This window comes from Porcisia hertigi, chromosome 35, assembly GCF_017918235.1.
Source record: "Porcisia hertigi strain C119 chromosome 35, whole genome shotgun sequence".
Taxonomy (NCBI): Eukaryota; Euglenozoa; class Kinetoplastea; order Trypanosomatida; family Trypanosomatidae; genus Porcisia; species Porcisia hertigi.
The window spans coordinates 758,472-783,452 of NC_090594.1; the positions used below are offsets into that span (position 1 = coordinate 758,472).

The following is a 24,981-nucleotide window of genomic DNA, read 5'->3' on the forward strand; positions in this document are numbered from 1 at the left end:
GCCGTGTTGTGCTTCCGTCCATACACACTCTTCTCGGTCTTGGTCATTCCTTGTTTGATGCTAAATGTTTCCTGCGGCAGCATTGTGCTGCCCGGTCGCTCTCCATAGACGAGTGTAAATCAACCCCCAAACATTGCCAGTGTGTTGCTGGTTCGGAAAAGCCTCGCAGTGTGGCGGTCAAAGGCCGCCTTGCCTGTGGCGCACCACCCCGTCATGTTTGGTGTTGCCTCCTGGGGATATTGGAGGCTCAGCAAGCCAGGCGCGCCTTATTGCTGAGGGCACGTGCCTCCCCGTTGTTCTAGTGCGGTTCTTTACGTATATAGGAGATGTACTGCTTGGTGGGTGACTGGTGTGTGTGTGTGTGTGTGTCTGTTGGGGGGGGGGGAGCGGGGGCGGGGGAAGCTCTACAAGGTCATAGCGCACGCACGACGTGTCGCTAGTTCTACCAGCGCCACACACTATCGTGGTTGTCGACCGCTGACGCGGGCTTCTTCCGTCTTAACCGTGTGGATTACATCACCGTGCGACGTAGAACTGCTCGTGCTATCCCCCCCCCCTCCCGTCGTTCTGACTTTCTTCTGCGTCTCCATCCCTCCTCTTTCCCTATTCACTGGGTGCTTGTTGCGCTTTTCACAATTGCTGTATACACGCGCATACCTCTTAATGAAGGATTTGCAGAACACACTTTGCTTGTTCTTACCAGGCACATACGCTGCACCACACACACACACACACACGAAGAAGTGGTGGGAAGCATCTGTTAGATATACGCACTTATACACCCGAGAGACGTCATTGTGTGCGTGCGCTTGCTTCTGCGTCTCTCTATTGCCTCGGGAATTGAGAACCCGACAGAAGAAAAGTTGCTCCGCAGTATCACACACCCTGTGATTCGTCTCCTCCCTTGCAGATTTTTTTTTTTGGGGAGCCTTCGCATCACTACAGTAAACAAACCAGACAACAACAACAAAAAAAAGATACGCATTGTAGCGGGTGCTGAATTTATTTTCTTGCAGTCGTGTTTCTGCACCGCTTTACTTGTCATTGGTTGCTCCCTTGGCGCTCCACCCCACCGTGTTGAGTACATTCGCATTGGTCATTTGAGCCAACGCAGTCTAACGCTTGTGCGTGCGTCTGTCTTCGCTCCGTCTTTGTTTGAATTTCTTTTTTTTTTCAAGGTGAGGTGGAGGGGGGGGTTGTGCTTTGGTATTTCCCTGCATCCTCGACACCAAAGTAAGCGCGTTATTCTTCGGTGTGTGTACATATCTTTGTGCAAACATATACAAAGGTGCTGAACCACATCTTCGCGCGACCCCCCCCCTCTCCCTCCCTCCCTCCCTTCCTCAGAGTAATCCCATCATGACGCTTGTCCACGAGGTAGAGAAGAGATACCAGCTCAAGATCCCCTTCTTTGAAGGTACGTTGGAGGAGGCGAAGCGGCACGCTCAGCATGACTCGCGCTATCTTGTTCTGTACCTACACAGCCCTCGCCATGAAAACACAGAGGCGTATCTGCGCGACGTCTTGGCCACGGACGAGATCATCGCTCTTTTGGACGAGAGCAGCATTCTGTTTGGAGTGAGCGTGGAGGATGCGCTGGGAACGATCCTTGCGGAGGAGCTCGGCGCCCATACATTTCCGTTCATAGCAGCCCTGGTGGGTAACACAGTTGTCTTGCGACTCCAGGGTTACCACAGCCGTGAAACTTTTCGCCACGAGTGGCGCTTGTGCACGGAGGATTGGGATGGCCAGCTCGCCGAAGGCGTTGTCCTTGCGGCCGAGCGTGAGGCGCGCGAACGGGCACGCATTGCCGAAGCCGAGGCAGCTTCTGCGATGGAGGCGGCCGATCGAGCCATCCTCGAGGAGCTTCTGCGAAAGGAGGAGGGGGAGCGCTGTGCAGCTTCGGAGCGAGAGGCTGCTGCGCAACGAGCCGCCGAGGAGCGGGCGGCTGCCGAGGAGCGCGAGACAGAGGAGAGAGCGCGGCAAGCCGCGGAAGAGGCACGGCAGCGCGCAATCGAGGAGGAGCGTCGGTGGAAGCGCGAGTCTGCGAAGCAGAGGGCTAAAACTCAGCTCCATGACGAGCCCGCCGCCAACGTTGCCATTGAGGAGACGGTGCAGATTAGTGTGCGCTGCCCGTCCGGCAAGCACTATGACCGTCGCTTCCTGCGGAGTGATTTTGTGGATCAGCTCACATGCTTTGCGCTGACACTAGACGAGGTGGCGGATGCGACGGATGCATCGACGGTGCGCTTCGTGACGGGCTTCCCGCCTGCACCGCTGGAGTGGCGCGAAGGCGAGACACGCTTCAGTGACATGAAGAGTCTCTGTCCGCGTGCGGTGGTTATCCTGCGCCGGTCATGAGTTAAGCGGCCATTGTATTGTATATGCATGCTCAGCTGTGTCGGCTGATGTCTTCTCCGCTACCAGTTTTTGTTTCATTTTCTTCACACTGGCCTTTATACTTGACGCCTCAGTTGTTCCTCCGACACACGAGCCAGCTGCTTTCTCCCACCCTCCGTTTCTCTCACCACCTTTCGTGTCGCTACATGCTCGTGCGGAGACGCAAGATCCTTCTCTTCCCTCCCTCTCCCGCGGTGCTTGGAGTTGTGAAGAAATCCCAAATGAGGGGGAGGGGGGGGAGGACGCAGCAGCGGTTTGTGGTTTCCTATGTACCACACCCTCGTTGTACACGCGCACACACAAACATTCCTTTTGAGGATGACGAGGGTTGTTACGGGGGGGGGTGCGGCGTCAACGATCTTTGGTGGGACCAAGGAATTGCGACAGACCGGGCGGGGGTAGGCCGAGTGAGGAGGAGGAGGTGGGGAAGAGGGGGTCTTTGAGACGCATGTTTTTCTTTTTGTCTCGCTTTCCATGCTTTTCCACCATGGCGGCTACGCCCCCCCCCCCCCTCTCCCTCCCCAAAAGGAAAGCAAAACACACCACCACCGTCAATGTGTTCACATGCGTCCGCACACTACGGGTGAAAAACCGCACCCTTTTCTTGGTGTCGCTCAAACGATTTCGCATATATCCTGCACTACTTCTTGGGTGTCTCGATGGTTGCTTCATGTATACATATATATATATAAAGTATATATATATATATATACCACTCGGGACCAATAGGCCGGGGAGGTGCACTTGAACACTCACCCAACCCACTCCCTCCTCCGACACACAGGACACGTACGCACCCGCGTGTATACTCACGCCCTGATCTTTGACGGGGCAACGCCAGGGACGAGGAAAACAAGGACCAAAAACTGCCCCCCTCCCTCACAAAAAAAGCAACAACAGCCATGTTGTCCCGCAGCACTGTTGTGCTGGCGAGGTTCCAGCCATACTCCATGGCTGTGCAAACCCGCTTTAAATGGCGCCACAAAGAGACGGACCGGTGGCGGCGGCTGATGGACGCGACGTGCTTTCAAGTTGACTGGCTCGGCCAGACAAGCGGACCGAACTTCACACAGTACAGTGGGCACTGGACGCACATCGTGACCTGCGCGCACGTCATCACGCCGTGGGACTACCCTAACTACTACCCGCCGCAGGGTCCAACTCGATTTGTCTCGCACATCACGCTTGCGGACACCATGACGCAGATTCGCCTTGTCTCGTTGCAGGGCAACGCCGTGTACAAACACTTCACATCTAATCAGCACGTCTTCGTTCATTCGAACCCGCGATTGGACCTGTGTGTCGTACATCCGGAGCAAAATTTGAAGCGAAGTGGTGAGATGAAGATGATGTGGATGCAGAACGAAGGATACATTGTACGCCCGCGGCTGGAGATTAACGAAAAACTTGAGGTCGGTGATCACGTCTGGCTCTATGGCATGTCGGCACATGAGTCGCTCTTTGATGAGGAGAAGGGCCCAGAGCCGCTCATGATTCCAACCGGCGTCCGCGCTCGCGTGCACGCCGTCACGCGCGAGCACTTCTTCCTGGACACGGCGGCACTCGAGGACAGTCCAGATCGTGGCCGAATTCAGATGGGTATGTGCGGCTCCATCGTGATGCGCAACGGCAAGTGTGTCGGCATGCTGACGGCGACGGTACACGAGGAGAGCAACTGTAAGGAGTTGGCTGGGATGGCTATGTGCACTTACTCGTCCGACATCTTTGAATTCTTGCTGGAGGTGGAAAAGCAGATGAAGAACCCTGTTTCTCGCCAGAGCCAGGAGGAGACCCGCTTTGAGCAGCAGCATCGTGAGAAGGGGTCTGAGGTAAAGGAGCAGAAGCGCTGGGAGCTGGACGAGAGCCGCACGGCGCGTCACATTCCCGTGCCTGTTTCACTCTGGCACATGGAGCAGAACTGGGTGACGGAGGAGGACTACATGAACAGCGCCGTCTTTGGCCGCAGCGGCGCCTTCAACCAAGAAACCCAAGAGAGCGCATTGGGCTACGACATGAATACAGCCAAGACACACGGCGATCGTCCCGGTGACATCGCCTCCTTTGCGTCAAGCAGCGCAACCGGCAAGCCTGTAATGCAAGGCGAGCGAAAGGACTACAGCCCGACCGGAGTGTATGCAAACCCAGAGGAGTTCAAAAACAAGGATGTGTGGGACTACCACATAAGCTCTGAAATGCGCTCGCTCTTCAACGAGGCGGTCGACAGCAAGGACGCCGAGAGCCTCAACATGATGCGCAAGTCACTCGAGAACATTCGTGCGCAACGGGCGATGGAGAAAATGAAGGAGTCTGTAATGAACCGTACGGCGTCAGACTTCGATCCGATGAAGGGGTTTGGCCACTACGGCGGCAACGCCGACGCTGGGGCCGACAACTTCAACCCAGAGTACGCCTCTGCCGCCTCGCACCGCAAAGGTGACGAGGATGTTGACAGATACGAGCAGACCGTGCAGCAGGCGGAGCGCAGGCCGTCCGTGGATCATGCATCGTCTGCATCAACACCCCCACCGCCACCGCCACGAAACGAGTCCGCTATTGACCGCAAGACGCGAGAGCGCCGCGAGGCGGAGGCCAAGTTTCATGAGGATCTGCGCCGCCGTCACGGGCAGCGCGCCGTTCCCTTTGGCGACGAGGACCTCGGCGGCTTCTGGGAGCGGCACTGAGGACTGGCACCGTCCCACTCAATCCAGCGAGCCCCGCGCCCTTCCGTGAAAGATGCTCCTATATGCGTACGGGATTCTGTGAGCTTAATGGCATGTTTGCCTACGGCTGCTGCGTTTCCCGTGCCCGCTGTCTTCACAATCTGTTTTTCTGCTCTTCTGGGGAGGTTTTACTTGGTACTGTGTGCGTGTGTGTGTGCGCTGACTTCTTCCCTCTTGTATGTTTCCTCTCTGTCGTGGTGTACCTGTCCACATCTGCGCAAGAGGGCTGCGGGTGGATGAGTGAGGGGGTAGGAGGCGATGCGGCAAAGCTGCAGCTTGTGTATAGAGCGGAAAGAAAACAGAAGAGGGAGGGAGGGAGGGCGAGAGAATGGCGTGAGCCTGCTGGAATGTGGTGGCGTGTTATCGCGTCATCTCTGCTGCTTTTATTCCTTCCTCCTCGGATCTTTCTGAGGAAGGGGGTACAAAGGTTTTCTCTCGCCTCTTTCAGGGCTTCGCCCCATCTCAGCATCGTCGCCAGCTTTCCGATCCGCACCACCGGCTCGGATAATCGCTCTCGTGCCTGTGCACCTTTTATTCATTTTCTTCAACCTTCTCTTCCCCCCTTTCCTTGCATTCTCTGCTTTCTCTTCCATGGTGCTTCCACACTCGTCTAACCGACGCACGGACTCCGCGCGCGCGCGAAACACACACACACACACACACGCACGCACACATGCGCACGTACACATACCCCATATTCACCCTCTCCCCTTCCTCGACGCTGCTGGCGCACTTGATAGCGAAGTATTTATCCGCTCTGACACAGACGCGAGCTGGTCGTACTCGATCACAGGCGTGAGTGGCACTGGGATTCCGCGGAACGTGCGTCAGTGTGTGTGTGTGTGTATATGTGTGCGTTGGGGGTGCCTCTCACAGCTCTCCTGTTTTTGAACATTGCGTTTGCGCAACGCCTCCCCCTCCCCCCGCTCGCCCGCTCGCTTGCCTGTCCAGTGCCTTCAAAAACTGACGTGCTTTCGCTCTTTTATTATTTCGGTAGTCGTGGTGGCGAAGGGGACAAAATAAATTGACACGTAACGCACCTGCTCACGCCGTTGGCTGTGCTTCTCTTGATCTTTTTTTTGCTCCTTTCTCTGCCCTAAGCTTAAATTAAAAGGACTCGTCTATTGCTCCGCATTGCGTTCCCAACTCCCTGAGCTGAATCCTCGTCATGGCCCGCGCACGCGCCATTGAAACCAGGCTGGAGAAGCTGGTGCCAGCCCTGGATGAGTACTACTCAAGCGGCTTTCTCACTCGCGAAGAGACGGTTGAGGTATCGCGGCAGCGTCAACATTGGGAATTCCGTCTCGTTGCCAAACCTCTCCTCCTCCTCGATGTGCGCGGGGCCATCACGTACGAGCTGGGTCTCGAAAAACGTCTCCGCGAGTACTGCATCTACACGAAGCTCAACCTGCAGCATCGCTGGGACATTGTGGACCGCATCGAGGGCATCTACAAGATCGGTCTCAAGCACCTGCGCAACAAGGCGGAGCACGAGGCGCTGCGGCAGGAGTGCGTGCTGTTTATGAAGCAGTTTCAGCGCAACGGGAGTCTTAGCAACCTCTACGGTGAGCTCATGGTGATGCACCCGCGACGCAGCGACATCTGGGTAGAGGCAGCGGCATGGCAGGGGTTCTCGCTGCGCAACACGGACAACGCCCGCGCTATAATCCAGCAGGCGCTGCTCACCATGGCCTCAGAGCCGGCGGTGTGGGCCTGCGCGCTGCGTGTGGAGCTTCAATTTGTTCAGCGTCTGCTCGACGGGCTTTTGGCTGACCACCGTGATGAGTTACGTGAGGCGCGCAAGCGGGCGGCAAACGCAGGTGAGGACAGTGACAACGAGGACCGCGGCGGTGGTGCCGGGGTTACTATCGAGGAGGAGGCTGCGTCAGCGATCGCGCCGAAGCTGCGTGCCGAAAACGAAGCCATGGCCCACGTGCTGCTCGATCTTGCGTTGGCCAAGACGGTTGTGGAAGAGGCCTTTGAAAGCCCCGCCAGCGGGGCAGCGCTGCTGGTGCAGCTGCTGGAGGTGGCGGGCACTTACGCCTTCGCGCGCGAGGTTGTGGAACTTGCAGTTACGACGGCGGTGCACAAGATGGCAGAGGCATGCAGCGGGTCGGATGACGTTACAGTGGAGGGAGCGCGCGTCCGTGGCTCTCACGGCGCATCGGGCTCGTCTTTGACTATTGCATCCCATCAGCAGCGACTCCGTGTGCGCACGCAGTGGTGTCACCAGCACAGCATCGACACGGTTTTTGCGCACTACTTGGCCTTGGAGGATATGCTCGTGAACCGCTACGCCACAGCCATCGTCGACACAACTAGCTATCTCGCCGAAGGTGGCAGTGGAGGCGGCGTATCAGCGAGGCGGCGGGGCCAACAGGAACCGCAGCAGCCGGCATCTACCACCACCTCGTTGCTCAATCCGTCGCAGGAGAGCCGCCATCGTGCCGCCGTCAAGGCAGTCGTTTCGATTGTGGAGTTTTCCTCTACGCCGACGTCGGCGCTGGTGGGTCTGTCGGGAGCTGGGTCGGCTGACTCGGATTCAGCGACGCGCTTCCCGGCGGTGCGGCAGGCCTTTGTCGAGGCCCTGCGTCGCGTCGCCGCCGTGTCAGCTGAGGGGGTGTCGCGGCTGTGCTCGCATTTGTTGCAAAACTCGGTAACCGCTCCCGCCAACACCGCAGCGGCGACCACAACCGCCAACAGGAGCAAAAAGAAAAAGACAGGCGCACTCCAGTCAGGCACAAAGCTGGAAATAATGTTAGTGGTCCAATGGCTCCTAGGAAAGTCGAAACTCGACAAGCAAACTCTTCAGATGTGTGCAACTGAGCCCCAAGAACGCACGAAAAGGTTGCTGGAGGAGATTGCCTCAACGGCTGAGATGCACACGCGCGCTAAGTCGCGAGCCAGACACGAAACCACCTCTAGCACCACCCCCACTGCGACCCTCATAACGTGGTCGGTAGCGCAGCTCGAACGATTTTTGCAGGCGGCAGACAGAGATACCCTAGTGGAAGGATCCGGTGGTGGTGTTGTGGGCTCTGTCAGTGCGTCGCCGTACTCGCCGCTCAAGAGTGCACCGGCGATGACTGCCGAGGACGTGGAGCGCTTCATTGTCTGGTGGAAAGAGGAGGAGAAGAGTGCTTCGGGCGACACACTGACCGCGTCTCAAACACGCCGCCGCGTGGCAGCGATAAAGTTTTTACACCAGCACGGCCTTCTCTCCTCTGTGGACTTGCCTGATGACCCAGAAAGGCGCTGCAACACCAAGAATAAAACTTTGAACAGCGGCAGCGACGTCGTCACCAAAGAAGATCCATGGGCCAGAGCACAACGTGCACTGACCAATCGATCCAGTGCACTGCAGTTCATCCCAGCAACAGGCACTGCCATACCAGCTCGTCTACCGATTTCTCTTTGGCGTGTCTTTAGTGCTTTGGAGACGCTGGAGGGCCCGACGCAGATGAAGGAGAAGGCCCTCTTGACTCACACGGGGGCCTCGCGCAGTGGTGGCAACGGAAGCGACAGCGACGACGATCAAGATAGAGAGACATGCGGTAGCAGCCTGACACCGGGAGGCGAACCTGCAGGGCTGTCGTCTGCTAGCATGCATCTTTCGAGCTTCGCTGCAGCTGGGCTATTCTTTTTGAGTGGGGTGGCCCACAGTTCACTCAGCCGCGAAGAGGAGTGGTTGCGGCTGGAGGGCGTGACCTCTTTGCTGCGGTGTCGGCTCTCCTCGTGGCTGGGGCGTCGAGTGTGCACCCGTGACGCAGTTGCCGAGGCTCTCCGATGCGCCGCGAGCGACCTCGCAGAAGCTTGGATCGCCGATGTGCAAAATCTCCTGGTATTGGCTCAGAGGTGCCAGCCGCTGCCCCGTTTCGCGCAGACGCACTGCGTACTGCCCTTTTTGGAGGGCGTCGCTCTTTTCCGCTCTGCGTCTACACCGGCGGCGGCAGCTCGATCTGCTGGAAGAGGTCATGTGCCGTCCGCTAGCAAGGTCGCTCGCGACGCTGTGCAAGCGGCGCGAGAGGCTCATGAGGCGTTGCTGAAACTTTACGGCGTCTCCAAGCACCCTGAGTCTTTTTTACCGCTTGTCTACGACGGCACCTCCGCCAGGAAGCTAGCACCGCCGTCCGGTGCTTCGTCGAGTGTGAGTGGCAAGGCATCGACAGCGGAGGTGCAACAGGCTAATGCGGAGGACTGGGTGTCATACGTGCTGTTTGAGCGCACGGTGTCCAATGATCTGCTGAGGGCCAAGACAGTTGTGGAGCAGGCGCGTCGGACCGCACTGGCGCCGCAGATCTTCATGGTGAGGCTGAACGCGCTGTAGTGGTGCTGAAAAACGAGAGAGCGGAGGGGAGAAGTTCAAGGGAAGGTAAGGCGGCAGCATTGGCGAGGCGGTGCTGTGCCGCCCTCCCCATCCTTTTTCTCGTCTTTCTCCCAGCTTCCCTGCGCACCGCCTTCCTTGTCGAGTCAACAGGATGGGTGGCGCCAACCCGATCCGTTGATGAGGTGTGACCCCCTTTGCTTTCTGTGCATCTCAGGAAGTAGAAGAGGTTCCGCTCATACGAATGACGGGAAGCGCTTTTTTCTTTGCTCTTGTCTTTTTTTTTCTCGAATAAACGTGTCTCTCTGTACTTCTTCCTACTGTCACGGAGGCGCGCCGACACACCCACACAGTCGCTCACCTACAGATTTTAACTTCACAAATGGAAGACGTGTAAACATCACACACTCACACATTGGTGAGCTTTATAACACGACAAAGATGAATAGGATTCAATCGGAACGCACCATTAAGGAGTTGTGCGCAAAGATCTCCGTGTACATTACGCTCTCGCCTACGTGTCGAGGAGTTCACGGAAGAGAGGCGCTGGGCTTGATAGGTAGGTGGCTGCGTGCGTTATGCGATGACGTGCTGCGGAGAGTCTCCTCCCTTTCGGCGCTTCTCCGCCCCGTGTTCTCTTGCACACGGGTGAAGTCTTCAATCCGCTGCCTGCGGGACGGAACTACACAAACACCACAGGGGAGGGGATGTTGCTCTCTCGCGTACTTCAGCAGGGAATAAATAAAAAAAAGCAAAGCAGGGCAATGGAAGAGGCAGCGAAGGAGCGGGAGCCACTCCTCGCCCATTTCTGGAGAGCACGCCTGGCGTTTGTGGCCTCATGTCCCTCCCTCTCCTCCATTCCCCCCGCCCCCCTCATCGTTGGGTTTCTTCGTGACTGCATATTTACATCTTCACTCTTTTGTTTTCCTGTTGGCTTGAGGGGAAGAGTGTCGTTGATCACCATACCAAGCGCCGATTCCCTGTTTTCTCTTGTCCTCCGTGCGCACGCACATAATCCAAAGGGTGCACCATACATACGCGGACGACACCCCCCCTCCTCCTCCTCCGGCTTTTCCTTCGGAGCGAGACAGTGGTGGAAACGGCGGCGGCGCCGGCGTCTTTGTCAGCACAGGGGGAGGGGGGGGGAAGGACGAGGAAGGGAATGCGTGAGAAAAAGAGCTTCGCCCAGAAGATGTTATGACGCCCCTCTCAGCTCTCCCCTTCCCCTTACACCCCCCCTCCCCCATCCAGCGATTATCTTTCAAAAGGAGAGAATACACAATTACAAAAAGAAACGATTTTCTTTCGTGCGGCCACCAGTAAATCATGTTTGAGAAGAGAGGAAACTGGAAAGCCGCTCTGTACACCCGCCGTCCTCGATTCCTTGAGGCAGGACTCCGTCCTCTCCCCGCGTTCTCCCCCCAGCGAGCAAAGGCTTCCGGCCTTGATACAGCGGCGACGCTAGTAAAAGATGGTTCATGCACACAGTCGTCTGTTTTACGGGAGGTAGGCGATGATACCTACTCATCTGCATCACGGACTGTCGTGTTGGCAGCGTTGTCTGCCAACGTTTTAGCGATGCGCGTGAAGCCAGTGTCAGCCGCACACGAGACGCTTCGCCACGCACTCGGCACGCGGGACGCATACCGTATATTTTGCGCGGTACTGCGGGAGCAGCAGGCATCCATCGATTCGTCATGCGGTGAGCTGGAGGGGCTCCTCATGAACCTCGAGGGAGAGGCAGAGTCACTGGCAGCCGTGGCCTGCTCATGTGTGGCGGTGGCGATGAGTCCATCGGATTGGCCTCCGTGGGTGTCAGCACGCTTTGTTGCCACCGGAGCGGCGGCGGTACCGTTTGTATTCAACCAGGCTCCGGCTGGAGCGGGAAAGGCGGTTGTCGCGGGTGAGGCCCTCAAGGAAATGAAAGACGTTTCGGCGACCGCGTCGCCGCTGCGCATCACGGCCGCTGAAGTTCTCTCCCGCATCGCTGCCCGGCTGCCTTCTCAAGGCGCGTGCCGCTCGGCGTCGTCGCCTTCTCTGCTTTTTCTGAAATGGCTCACCTTGCTTTGCGGGGTGACAATGGCACATGCCTCTAAGGTAGCGCTGCGCCTTGCAGCGGAGGTCAGTCGCGTTTCACTGGACGCTGCCGGCGTGGCCCTGGCCGCCTTTTGCGCATCACACACATTGACTGCCGTACGGAGCAACGACGACAGCGCTGTCGTCACGGTTGGACACACAAAGGAGGCCTGGTGGCTGTCGCTGTGGATGCAGCTTACTCAACCCAGTACACAGCCGCCGTTGCTGCCCCCCTTCTCGCTTGATGCGGTCATCGCCTCGCCGGCAGTGTGTGTGTGGTCCGACGGCCTCACGCCCGCAGATCTTCGCGAGAGGCGCATTTCATGGCACCTGCACTGTCTCGTCGCGTCGAAAGAGGTCTCCAGCGCGGCGCGACTCTTGGCTGGCGCGTGCGGTGATACATCGAGGGCGCGGCAGGGTAAGGCTGAACTGGATGTGTGGACGGACCAGGGTGCCTCTATTCCCGTCCTTGCATCCACCCAAGCAGAGCTCCTCACCGCTCTCCCACCCCATCTCCTGGAAGAAGGCGGCCTAGGGGAGGAATTAACTAAGAGTTTAGTGCGGCACCTTAGGCGTGTGCAACCGCAGCCGAAGCCTCCGGCACAGCGGCCTTGGAGTGGTGTTCCACATTCCCTATCGTTTGTGCCAACCGTAACCGCAAACGCTGTTCTCTACGCACGCATGCTACAGTACCTCCTGACTTCCACCACGCACGTGCGCACCGGAGACAGTTATGTGCGCTATCTTCATGATCTGTCACTGCTACTGTCCCAGGGCAGCATCTACGCACTGGCGGCGTCGTTAGTGCCGGCTGGCCAGCCCTTGAAAACCGTAATGGTGGCCACGAAAGACACGCATCGGGAAGGCCACACACAGCAGCTTATTGGCGCGCTGCGCGAGGTTGTAGATTCTCTCTGCGGTGAGCCCATTTCCCGTCTGGCCGCTTCGCCGATCGCCGATCATCCCCTCACCGAAGACGGCGTCGATTTCACACAGAAGCCCCTTCTGCCTGGTTCCGCCCCCTCATCCGATGGCACAGCACCATTGGAAGGTGAGGGGGAGCGCAAGGTTGCGAGACGAAAGGAGAGGCAGACTCTTGTTGAAGGTGCAACAGCCCACCCGAGGGATGCGATGTCGTGGCGCTGGCGTGAGGACGTGCTATCAAACGTGGACGGCGCGGTCCAGGCGGCGGTACGCCTCCTAACGTCACTCTTACAGCTGTGCTCTAGCCGAAAGGACAGCCTTCCGTTGCGTGCTGCCAAACCGAAGTGGCGACAGGAGTTACACGAGCGAACCGCCGTGCGCGCGCACAAGTACGAGCTTCTCCTCCAGGAGCTCCCACATACGGAGCTGCGCGCCGTACTGCAAACCCTCCTGGGACACGGCTATATCCGCGAGGGGAGTCTCCTCGGGGTTTCTTTGGTGAGATGTGAGCAGGTCGATCTGCGATATTATACTCTCCCTTTGCTAGGGTCGCTTTACCTCGCGGTGTCTTCGCCTCTCTTTGCATCCACACCTGCTCACGCGGCATGTGTTAGGACATCTCCTCCCTCGTCTTCTAGCGCGACATCCTTCACCGATGCAGAGTCTTCGGCTGAGTCGGAGAGGCAGGCGGTCTACCGGATGTACCGACGTCGTCTTCAAATCTACGGCAACGCTGATCTCAACGTCACCATACCCTCGTACCCGCCGACCACCGACTTTCACACTCCCAGTGGTGGTGAAGGCGAGCACCGTGACGGCGCTGCTGCACCGACCCGCAGCGACTCAGATTGCCCTGCGGCTGCGACGACCACCGCGCTTGTACGCACCCCTGAGAACAGGCTTGTTCAGGCACTTGCGCTCGCCAGCACGCGTCCCGCAACGTCTCTGGCAGGCTATTCGAGGGCCGAGTTCGCGAACTGCCTGTTGAATCGCCGCGTTGATGCGCCGGGTCGGGGAATAGTGGTGGACGTTGGGTCTGCTGGGATTTTCCATGACTACGCCGGGGGCGGAGGTACAGGAGGTGTGTTTGGACCGTGGCATCGCACGGGTGTGGTGACATGGTGACAAGAAAGCCGCGTCACTCGTGAAGGCGTTTGAGGGGGGGGGGCAAGGCGAAGCGACAGGGGCTGTATTTCTGTGCGCGCGCACGCACGCACGCGAGCGGGGCAGCAGCAGGGGCTGTTTACTCTGCTTCTTGCTACTCATGGCCACGCCATCCTCGCCGCAGCGCGTGGTGTATGCCGGAACTCGTGACTTATCTGCTCTGCTTTTGTCGTCATCGTTGTTGTCGGCTTGTTATGTGTCACTGGTTGTGGCCTTCCTTTGCCCCATCCTTTCTCTCTCTCTCTCCTTCCCTCCCCCTCTCTGCTGTTTGTTGGTGAAGTTTTCAATTTCTGTTGGTGCCCCTGCGCGTCGCCTTTGAGCGTATGTGTCTAAGTTGCACTGCAGCGCGGCCCATACGTCTTTCTCACTGTTCCCCTCCCCTCCCCTCCTCCTCCCCCCGACACCGCTTCTTTGCCAATTTTTACTCTCATTCTCAAGGGTTTCCTCTGGACGATGAGTGTCCATGTAGAGTCGTCTTGTGCTTGGCCAGTCCTGCGCGCTTCTCTCCCGAAGCTTCGGAGCAGGTCTCGCACCATACACGCCTCCCCACACTTTTCCACTCGCTTCTCTGTCGTCCCCCCCCCTCGCGGAATCGTGTCTTTCGCAGCTACTTTGATTTAACTTCTCGCTGCTGCAGCAAAAAAATATATTTTCTTGTTCCCCTCCCCACCCCTTCTCCCTTCTCCCTGCTTCCTGCTTCCTCCCCTCGCTCCCCCCAAGAGAAAAGGGAGGGGTTTCAACGAAGAGCCCAAGGTTACATTGTTGTAGTGGCTGAAGGATTCCAGAAAGGGGACGCTCTCTTTGCCTTGCTGATGCTCTCGTGCTGGCCGATCGTTCTTGCCTCCTCCTCGCAGGGTGTGATGGTACGCATTCGCAAGCATCGTCCATAACAACCTCGCGCGCGAGTCCAGGGGGCCGTTAGAGAGACTGATAACATCGCTGCTTGCGAGGCCGGCTAAAAGGCAGAAGAGAGGTCTAATATACCTCAGGAGAGTACTGACGCCGAGCGGGATCACGGAGGGTCATCCACGGTGGGCGGGGGGGGGCACCTTGCGTATCCCATCATGTCTCCAAAGTGTGTCTCTGTGTTGTTGCCTTGCGGTGTTTGGTTTCTCTCATATGAACGGACAGGGGCTAGTAGACGGTTTGTGTGAGGAAGGCGTGTGTAGGACATGTGCGATCATTCCCTGTAGATCCACACGCACTCGCCCCACGCTGACATGAACGCATTCTTGCTTTTCTTTTTACTTCTCTCCCCTTTGCTTCCCCTTCCTCTCCTCACCTCACCTCACCTCATCCCCCCTCCCCCCTCGTCTCTCTGCTCAACACCAGAGTGGCATCGACAACGGTAAGTTAGAGTAAAAATGAAACTCAACATCGCGTACCCGCGCAACGGGACGGTGAAGCAGTTCGAGGTCTCGGACGAGGTTCTCCGCCGCGTGCAGCTGCAGGACTACCGCCTCGGCAACGAGGTGGACGGCTCCATCTTTGGCGACGAGTTCAAGGGCTACATCTTCCGCCTGCGCGGTGGCTCCGACAAGGATGGCTTCCCGATGGTGCCCGGCGTGCTCGCCTCCAGCCGTGTGTCGCTCCTGGTGAAGCGCGGTGCGATCGGCTTCAACACCTTCCGCGGCTACCAGGGTGAGCGCCGCCGCAAGAACGTTCGCGGCTGCGTGCTTGCGAGCGACATTGCGCTGTTGAACGTGACAATCTCTAAGGTTGGTAGCCAGCCGATCGAGGGTGTGACGGACACCACGGCTCCCCGCCGTCTGGGCCCGAAGCGCGCGAGCAAGATCCGCAAGCTCTTCAATCTGTCCCGCACTGAGGATGTGCGCAAGTACGTGGTTCGTCGCCGCGTTACCAAGAGCGGCAAGAAGGATCGCCTGAAGGCCCCGAAGATCCAGCGCCTCATCACGCCGAGGATCAAGGCCCGCCGTGCTAAGAAGGCCAAGGATGCCATCGCCAAGGTGCGCGCGTCTGCTGCTGAACGCCGTGAGTACCTGCGCCTGATCGCCTCGCACCGCCGTGCGCTGCGCCAGCGCGACCACTCCAAGAAGCACACCCATAAGCTGCACGCCCAGCGCGCCGAGGTTGCTGCGTTCCAGAAAAAGTAAAAGGGTGTTGTTCCCCCCCTCCCTCCCTTCCTCAGTTTGTGTGCGCCTGTGCGTCAGATAGGCCGCTGCTTCTCTCTCGAAACGAGAACGCACACACAAGGAGGCAACGGGGGGATACGGGCGCTCTCCCCTCCACCTTCCTCTCTCTGTTGAAGAAACCGGCTCACATGACGTACCATTGTCTTCTCTGACACCGTTTTGATTTCATTCGTGATTTATTCTCTTTTTTCTTCATTTTTATCACCTTCAAAGAAACAAAATCTCCAAATGAATATAAAAAGTGTATGTGTGTATATGTATGTATATGTATGTATGCATATATATGTATATATATATTTATACAGCTCACAGCCACCACTGCGGTTTCTCCTTCGGCTTTCATGGGGGGGGGAGAAAAATCAGGACGTCTGCTAATACGGAACTCAAGGGGAGAGAGCGTGTGGGTGGATCCTGCGGCCCAACCCTGCAAAACGACTATTCCGTTTGGGGAACTCCAACACGTGCGGTCAGTGACTTGCCAGCGTCTCACCCATGACAGGAGGAGGGGCGCTGCGCCTCAAGAACCATGGATTTGAGCAGCGCTCCGCTGTAGAGGGTGCATGCCCTGCCTTCCTCTTTTTGTTTTCGTTGGTGTCGCTGTGCTTTGATCTCTCCGCCCCTGCGTTCTTCCTTTCCTTCGTGTGTTTCATGCACGCACTCTCTCCCTCTGCCGCTGTGTGTGTGCGCGTGAGCGCTCTGCTTGCCAGATATGTCCCATGATTAACTGGTGTTTCTCTCTAACCACTTTTTTTTTCCGTTTTCGCGACCCATACCTCTCGTGGCCCTCATTCACTGCTGCCGCACCGCTGTCTCTCTACATGCCTCCCTGTTATCCACATGTCCGTCCGAAGCAACTTACAACTACGAAGAGAAGGAAAAGATATTATTAGTCCTACCCAAGGGTCGGCCCCAACACTCCCTCACTTTAGTTCTGTTTCTGTTGCGATTTGCCTCCTCCCTCACCGTGATTCTTCATATTGAACACACACCAACTAACCCCCCCTCCCCCCCCACCTACCCACACACCCACCTCGATACCCCACCTAAACTACTCGAGGACCGTTGCGATTCGGGGTTTGCAGGCTTTCCTTCCCTTTTTAGACTTGGTAACTATTAGTTTTTCTTTGTATCGGGAGGCTGGTGCAGACGCCGCTTCTGGCCTCTGTTATCATCGCGCACCTTTTCACATCCAATAGTCGCTCAGGACTCCCCAGAGCAAGTTGACACCGGCTCGTGTATTCAGCCGTGTAGTGAAATCTAGTCCCCCCCCCCACACACACATACACTCACTTATCCTCACCTGCACTCCTTTCGGGTTTCTTTGCAAACCACTGCATGGAGGTTGTAGGACCCCTCCAGCAACATTAGTAAATAAGGACGTCATTAGCGCTTTAGCTTTTTTTCTTTTTTGTGTTTTCTTGCGTAGTACTGCTTCATCTTCCCCCCCTCCCCCACCGTAGTGCCGTCTCTGTAGGCAAAATGTCTCGGCGTATGTTTGTGCGTAACATGAATGGGGAGCTCTCCTCGACGTGGCGCCACGGCGGTGCTGAGGCGAACACAATGGGCGTCAATGTCGCCACCTTTGGTGCGACCGGTATCCTCGGTCATCACATCCACGCTGTGAACTGCTACCACGGATACACCAGCATCCTTCCATTCCGCTTTCGCTCTGGTATGCCGAGCAGTGTGCGCCAGATGCGGTCGAGCGGTGATGGCACAGTAGGGCAGAACTTCGATACAGACTATGAAATCGACAAGGAGTTTGTCGTCAAGGCGATTCTGGAGAAGGTAGACAACGTCATTAACGTCGTTGGTGCGTGGCAGGAGCCAGCATGCTACGAGAACAGTCAGTCTTGGTTTTCGATGGAGGCGATCAATGTGGAGTGGCCGCGCATGTTGGCCAAGTGGAGTCGCGAAATGGGGATCCTCAAGTTCACCCACATGTCCATGGTCGGCGCGGATTTGAACAGCCCGTCGAAGCTACTGCGACAGAAGCGCGAAGCGGAGATCGCGGTACTGGAAGAGTTCCCGACGGCCACGATTATTCGTGGCACAGACATCTTCGCCGAGAACGACTTCTCATATTCAAAGTATTTAAAAGCGCAGCGGTACATGAAGATCGTCCCTGTTCCGAATCACGGCCAGCGCATCCATCAACCAGTGTTTGCTGGAGACCTCGCCGAGGCAGCCGCCCGTTCGCTGCTTCTAGATCACACCGAGGGTCGCATTGCTGAGCTTGGTGGCCCGGTGCGTTTTACTACCAACGATCTGCTGCGTTGGTGCTCCGAATGCAACAACCAGCGTCATCTCACGGTGCACCTCCCAAAGATTGCTTTTGACATTGCATGCCACATCAACGAGCGCTACCCGATTCACCAGGGCATCCTGCTTGGTACGAAGGCACCGTCATGGAATAAAGACTGGGTGGAGCGCCAGTTCATAGACAACTGTGCTATGCCGGAACGCGACCCAAATCTGCTAGACTGGGAGGATTTTGGCATCCCACGAGAGGATCTATATCGCATGGAGGAGAAGTACTTCATTACATCTGTGATGTGGTCCAAGAGTGCGCCATACCTCGACTACGGCCATCGCCTGTAAGGAGGCACCCTAACTCTCCCCAACAACAACAAAAACAAACTCTTCCCCTCTAGCGGGGAGGGGGATAAACGCAAACGCGAAGAGTTTTTGTTTTTCGAAGGGGCGGAGGGCTGGACGGGTCCCGTCACTGTGGACGGCGCCCACCCTTCTCTGCTCTGTTGCGTACCCGTGCGTGTTACAAGAAAAGCCGCTGGCACAATCCGCTTCCTTGGTATCACCCTTTCTATTGCTGGTGCTGCTGTTACTGTTTTTTTTTTTTTTGGGGGGGGGTTGATCGGGCCCGCTGGCTTTTGGCTTTGGCGGTTTCCCCTTTTTTTGGTTTCACTCGCCTGGAAAGCGCTTTTCGCTCGACCCTTTTTTTTTCCCCCGACCCCCCTGCGATCATGCGAGGTGGGAGTCGATGTGCCCCCTTTCTCGTAGAGGTGTATGGCAGGCCTTTTTTCTTTTCCCCTCTCTGTTTGGTGTGGAGGGCAGCGTGTATGCCTGGGCGTGCATAGACACACACACACACACACACAAGCGAAGAATTAACGAGGCCATCCTCAACAGAAGCGCACACATGCGCTGAATGTTACGGGGAGTGCAAAAAGGTTTCTTCGGAGATAAGGCGACTCATGTATTTATATTGAGTTGCTGCATCTCGATCGATAGCATGTGTCCTCTCTTTTTCCTATTGGAGGCATGTCAGCGACTCAATTCTGGTATTGAGGAGTGACGTGAAGGCGGGGCGGCCGGAGAGGGGGTGGGGGTGGGGCGAGCGCTGCGGACAGGAGCTGAGGAGGGAGTGGCAAAAAGGTGGTGATGGGTGGGATCTTTGATAGAGGCTGTAGTGGAGGTAAAAGCATCTGGTGCTCGTGTGTGCGTGTGTCTGTGTCTGTTTGGGAATGTGTCTACCTTTTTTTTCGCCTTCTCTTTCCGCGTGGTACACAGCGATGGACCACATCTTTCCCACCCCTCTCATCAAGCTTCTCCGCTGCGTTTTTATCACTGCTACCCGCCACACTTCACGTCTGGCGATTATCAAGGGCTCCGACTGCGCTCACTCGGTCTTCGTGCTCGGGCCATCCCGTCACCTTGATTGATTACCTTTTTCTTTTTTCCACCGACGTTACTCTCTTTTTATTTGCTCACCGAGACGCCAAATCTCACAACGCAGGCCGTCCACTAAAGCACGCACACGCACACACACACACACACAATGCCATCGTGTGTCTTCACACGCAACCAGGTGCTGAGGTGCCTCTCTGATGATGCCGCCCGTCGGGAGGCGGAGGCGATTCCAGACTTCATTTACTTTTTTTTGCGTGATGTTTTTCTCGCCGTTGATGATGATGGCGACGGATACGTGACGGGCGAATCTGTATCGCGTCTTTTCCCAGCCCTCGCGCCTGTGAGGGAGGCGACATGTGCTGCCTCATCCTCCGCGGCTCAGGGTCTCATGACGCCAATAGTGCACCCGGTGTGGTTGAGTCCGACGTCGTATGTTTCCCCCACACGGTGCCTCGCTGCTGCCCATCAGCGTCCTTTGGATTTGGCCAGTTTCATGCAGACATACTGGCCAATGGTGAGCGATAGGATGGCCCACCTAGTGGGTGACACGTGGAGCCAGAGGAGCAGCGACAGCTGTGGCGACACTATTAGCGACTCTCCTCACCCATGCGCCTCGACAGGTCGCTGGCCGGTCTTCTCCGCCTCCCCGTTTCGCGACGTATCGGCGTCACCGTTGCCACCACCGCCGACTAGTCCCCTCGCCGTTTCTTTTACGGACGGTGGCTCACGCTTCTTGCCTTTCTCTGGGGCGAGGCTGCTGCCGGGGAGGGAGACTGTTGCCCCAGAGCAGCACGACCTCTACCACAAAGCTCTGCAGTGTATGTGGATGCGCGGCCCCCCGTTGCCGCCGCATGCCTGCGCGCCTTCTCCCGAGTCGGCGTCGCCGCCTGTGTCCTTGCCGATTACGCCGCCATGTCCACAGCGCCTCTGGACAGACGATGACATGGAAGAGCTGCTTATTGCCTTCACCTACCTGGACAGAAACCAGAGCGGGTACGTGGGCGTGACAGACGTGGCCGCTGCCTTGCAGGCGCTTCTTCGCACAGCAGCATCCACTGGTTGGAACGCCGCCTCTGCAGTCACACCGGCGGAGATGGGCGATGAGGTTCGGCAGCTTGCAAGCGAGATGTTGCGCGTGGCGCTGTCTTCGACTACTGCTACGCGCAGCGTAGCCAACGCACCACCACCGCCGAATACCACTTTGTGTTGTTCCTCTGGCACCCCTTCTGCGTTCCCCTCGGTGTCCAGCAGCGGGCCGTGCGTGAGCTGCACAGTGTTTGTGCGCTCATTCCAGTGTGGCACAGGCGCCTTGCCCGCAGAGCTCATCGCGTGGTGTGCAGGGTGCGCTCGCACAAATTGTGAGCCGCCTGCCCGAGCGCTGTCCACTGCGGCGCAGTGGATGTCCCCAGTAGAGTGCGCGTATCTTCAGCAGCTGTTCATCTCGTACGCAGACCTGCTCTGGGCGGAGAGAGGTAATCTTTCATGCCCATCTTCGACCGCACTCGAGAAGGCCGATCCAGCGCCAACGGCTGCGCTTTCCGAGCGTTTTTCCGTGAACACTCACTCCAAGAAAAAAACGTTGGAACACTGCCATTCTGTCGGCAACTGCGACGACGGTCGTCACGATCGCTATGCGTGCCAGACCCGTGAGACTGTGGTCACACTGCGGCAGTATTGTCGCCGCACGCGTGTAAAATCGCAGCCTTCAGTGACAAGCGACATGACTACTCTACCGCTGGCTCTGCTGGAGACATGTCTTCGACAAGATGTGCGAGCGAACCTGTTTCCCGAGGCATTTGTTTTCTCTACCGCTGTAGCGGCATCGCTTGAGACTGTGGTGGAACACCATGTACAGGCCGTGTGCGCGCTTGCCCAGCGCACAGCCCTTCTCCCCGCTCCCTCTCACTCCCCAGGGGTGGTAGTGGCGGGTGACAGTTTGGAGCCCTACGCTCATGGTGAGCACCGTGGAGAGTCCGCGCACGTGGACATGGACACCTTAGTCGGTGTCATCACCGCTGATCCGCGGTGCCTGCAACTGGGGGTACTGGTGCCCTTGGAGTTACGGCTGGCCGCCGTTGTGGATGCCGCTCAGCAACACCCGAGGCGCCTCGTCGAGGAATCAATGGAACTTCTTTCAAAGTTTGTGCACGATGCACGACTGAACGAGTGCTCACAGCTTCCGGACGTCCTGGGCCTGCGGCGTGCGTTGTTCAGGGTGTCCCCTATACTGGGGCGGCTTATCACTGGGGCCACAAGCTTTTGCGAAGGCCGACTGCGCTTGGAAGAGTGCCTGGTCAGGCTTTCCACGCACGTCCTATCAGTGCCGCCGCTCTTGCGCGTGCCCCTTTCGCGGGGTGTCGAGGACACATTAGTTACAAGCGCCCCGCTGACCGCCCCAGACGACTCACTGACTGTTTTGTGTGACCATCCGTGCTACACACTGTTGCGGGACTCGCGGCTGCTGATGGCGTCGTATGGTTGGCTTCGCTACGCGTGCCGACGGATGCCACCCCGGGAGCTGCGCAACGTCGTCGATGCGCTACGGTCAAGCGGCGGTAGCAGCGATAGCCAAGGAAGCTTATTCGAAGCTGCTGCGGGCTGGTCCGGCGCCATCCTCGATGTGGAGGGCACTGAAAGAATACAGCAACACACTATTTCCTTGCCCGACGTGTACACCGAGGTTCTGCCACGGGTGAAGGCAAGTTGCTGGGTGTGCAAAGTGGACCCTGTCCTCGCGGCGCACGTAGCGCTCGTCTTGGTCGCTGCAAGTGTGACCACCGACACTGCCGGGCTGGCGGAGGAATCTGTGTGGTGGACGCGTGTTCACTCGTTGCTGGGGCAGTGGATTGCGAGCCATAGCAACTGTTGCTCTTCTCAAAAGCTCACGGATGCCTGGGCTATGAATGCCATCTCCTGTACAAGTGCGGAGTTGGGGCTCTCGTGTTGCCAAGCTGTGAGCAGGGAGCTCAGCCAGCTACACTTCACATCACCAAACACGTCGCATGTGGCGGTTGTAGAGGAGGAGCTGACGCGGTCTCTGACTCGTGTCATCACGTCCCTCTCTTTGTGGGCACCTCCGCCGTCGGCGAATCTGGAATTACAGTCATCGTCCGCCGCGGCGTGTGCGCGGCTTGTGGACACGCTTGTTGGCTCGTGCCCGTGCCTCGAGACATCACTTGTGGATGTTTCTTCTTTGCTTCGGCGGTGGCTCGAGGCGTATCATCTACCAATGCCCGTCACGCATTTGTCTCTGTGCTGCGCTGTCGAAGAGGTTGAGTCCATATACTACGCGCTAAAGCGGCTCGCCGCCTCGGAAGAGACTCAGCGTCGACGAAGCCGGTCACCGGCAAAGTGGGCTCTGGCACCTCCCAGCGCCGTAGGAAAGGGGTCTGGACCTGCAACAGGAGCCCTGGAAAGCAAGCCCGCGTCATGTGCACCCGTAGTGACTGGCATCAGCCCGGTTTGCTTGTCGGATCTTCTGGAAAACGAGGACCTTCTTCTTGCTCTGTACGCTATCAGTCCGCAGGAGGCAGTCGGTGTCTGGGGCGGTGCGCTGTCTCACCTCAGCTCCTTGCTTCGCTCGGTACTCCTAAGCCCGACGGGAGTTCGATTTGCGCTGGAGAAACTCCATGCTGAGCCGTTGTCTAGTGGAGACGGCGTGGCCCCGGCGGTGCCCATGCCAGCAAAAAATCGACCACTTGCGATGGCTCACTCGCATCGAAACGGCCGTCAAAGTGCCCTGGCTGACACGGTGATATCTATGGCAGTGCCTGCATCGTTGCAACACGCCGTGACACAGCTTTTTGCTCAGATCGACGCCGAGGGATCGGGTGCGGTGACCGAGGATCAGCTGCGCAATCACCGATCACAGGTGCGAGCTTCAGTTCGATACGGATGGCACCGCTTTGTGACCGCTTTGTGCAGCAGATCTGCCATAACACCGTCGTCAGCACTCGCACCGAGCCCCTTGAGTGCTGCCGGCTTCTCGGCCAGTGTACTTCGTTCGCATCGGTGGCGACGGCGTCACCGCGCTGGAACAGCGCCTCCGTGCTCTGGCAGCAAGGCACAACAGGAGAAAGAGGAGACTTCACACTCGTCTATCGCCGCGCTGCGCACAAACGACGACGACGTGTCCATGACTTATAGCCTCGGGGACGTGCTGATACGCATCTCAGAACTGCGTGCCTGCGTTCAGGCGCAGCTCTTGGAGGCGAACAGGGCGCGCGCAGACGCAGAGGCGAGCGTGTTCATGGCCAGGAAAGTCGACTTCGCAGCAACTAGAGTAGTCACAGGGGCTAGTTCGCCCTTCTCAACCGCTGCAAGCCAAAGGACAGCGCTCTCCTCGCCACCAATGGCGGGAACGGCTGCGTGGTGGGCAACGTACCTGGATGAGCTTTGCCGAAGCTACTCCCCTCTGGTCCTATAGTCCTGCTATGTGTTTGCTAGCCCAACAACCTTTTTTAGAGTTGCATGGAATTGCAGGAACCCCCCCCCCCCCCGGCTCACTTTTGTTTTCTGTAGTCTCAAAAAATTTTTTTTTGCATCCCTCTTCCTCTGTGTGTGTGTGTTTGTGTGTGCTTGCTGCAGGAGCACTTGTCAGCTTTCTCTCGTGCACCTGACGGGATCAATGATGGATCCAACTGTCCACGCAAAGTCAGTGGCAGCCGTCACAGATATGATAGACATGGCGGAGATGTTTGAACATTTCACTGTGCAGGGGGTACTCACGGTTGAAATCTAGCCTACCCTTTTTTTTTCTGAACCCCGGCACCTCAAATCGATCTTTTTTTTTCGTATGGCCGACGTGGATTATGTAACGAGGGTCACCCACCGCCAAGGAGGATGTTCTCCTTTTGCATACACTCTTGTTGTTGCACTGGCGCTTCTGCGATGCCAGACGGCGTCATCTCGTGTTCCAAATTCCCTTTTCCAGTCATGCTCTCGGGATTCTTGGGATGCGGACACGCGCGCGCGCTTCACTTCCCTTCTCACTTCACATCCCTCTTCTCTTCTCCCTCCTGCCTGACTTGCTCTTCCCCCAAATCTGCAGGGCCGTACGCAAACTCCTCCGTTCAAGATTCTTGAAGCGGGTGGCTTCGAGGAAAGCCGCTCTTCTTCTTTTCAACCCCTCCCCTCCCCTCCCTTTATCACGTAGGCCCCCTTCGTACTTGTCCTCACCCCTGAGAAGTTTCTCCTCCCTCCCTTCTCTCTCTTCTTCCCCCCTTTTTCTAGAGACTTGTTTTGCTCAGACTACAGCGCAAGTCCTTTAAATTATCCTCGCAGGGGGGGGCTCCTGTTTCGATCGACACCTCTCTTCAGGTGCTGCCACGCCTCCTTCATCTACCTGTTGCTGCTCTTCAGCTCCCCCTCCCCTCCCCCTTTTTACGTCTATCTCTCTCTCTCTCTCTGTGGTTTGTGTTCTCTGCATTACTGGTTTGACCTCCTCTCGATCGACTTCTACAAGTCACTCTGTCGGTTGGTACACATTACCTGCGCGTTCTGGCGTGCATTTTTCTCCCCCTCAATCTGCTCCATGTTGAGGGAATAGTGTCCTCGTTCTGGTGCCGCA

General features: G+C 57.4%; 7 protein-coding genes across 7 annotated transcripts; all 7 read left to right on the top strand.

Moving 5' to 3' along the window:
• Positions 1–1,359: 1,359 nt before the first annotated feature.
• Positions 1,360–2,361, top strand: JKF63_01189 (uncharacterized protein; the record flags this gene model as incomplete). The annotated part of the gene is made up of 1 exon (XM_067897237.1): positions 1,360–2,361. The coding sequence occupies one exon, from the start codon at positions 1,360–1,362 to the stop codon at positions 2,359–2,361; it is 1,002 nt and encodes a 333-aa protein (XP_067753394.1).
• A 941-nt stretch (positions 2,362–3,302) lies between these two features.
• Positions 3,303–5,081, top strand: JKF63_01190 (uncharacterized protein; the record flags this gene model as incomplete). Its single annotated transcript, XM_067897238.1, has 1 exon — positions 3,303–5,081. The coding sequence occupies one exon, from the start codon at positions 3,303–3,305 to the stop codon at positions 5,079–5,081; it is 1,779 nt and encodes a 592-aa protein (XP_067753395.1).
• Positions 5,082–6,288: 1,207 nt separating this feature from the next.
• On the top strand, positions 6,289–9,447 carry JKF63_01191 (uncharacterized protein; the record flags this gene model as incomplete). Its single annotated transcript, XM_067897239.1, has 1 exon — positions 6,289–9,447. The coding sequence occupies one exon, from the start codon at positions 6,289–6,291 to the stop codon at positions 9,445–9,447; it is 3,159 nt and encodes a 1,052-aa protein (XP_067753396.1).
• Positions 9,448–10,770: 1,323 nt separating this feature from the next.
• JKF63_01192 (uncharacterized protein) lies at positions 10,771–13,569 on the top strand (the record flags this gene model as incomplete). The annotated part of the gene is made up of 1 exon (XM_067897240.1): positions 10,771–13,569. The coding sequence occupies one exon, from the start codon at positions 10,771–10,773 to the stop codon at positions 13,567–13,569; it is 2,799 nt and encodes a 932-aa protein (XP_067753397.1).
• Positions 13,570–14,972: 1,403 nt separating this feature from the next.
• On the top strand, positions 14,973–15,722 carry JKF63_01193 (uncharacterized protein; the record flags this gene model as incomplete). The annotated part of the gene is made up of 1 exon (XM_067897241.1): positions 14,973–15,722. One exon carries the CDS (start codon positions 14,973–14,975, stop codon positions 15,720–15,722), a length of 750 nt encoding a protein of 249 aa, XP_067753398.1.
• Positions 15,723–17,240: 1,518 nt separating this feature from the next.
• On the top strand, positions 17,241–18,362 carry JKF63_01194 (uncharacterized protein; the record flags this gene model as incomplete). The annotated part of the gene is made up of 1 exon (XM_067897242.1): positions 17,241–18,362. One exon carries the CDS (start codon positions 17,241–17,243, stop codon positions 18,360–18,362), a length of 1,122 nt encoding a protein of 373 aa, XP_067753399.1.
• Positions 18,363–19,560: 1,198 nt separating this feature from the next.
• JKF63_01195 (uncharacterized protein) lies at positions 19,561–23,838 on the top strand (the record flags this gene model as incomplete). The annotated part of the gene is made up of 1 exon (XM_067897243.1): positions 19,561–23,838. The coding sequence occupies one exon, from the start codon at positions 19,561–19,563 to the stop codon at positions 23,836–23,838; it is 4,278 nt and encodes a 1,425-aa protein (XP_067753400.1).
• Between the last annotated feature and the right edge of the window lie 1,143 nt (positions 23,839–24,981).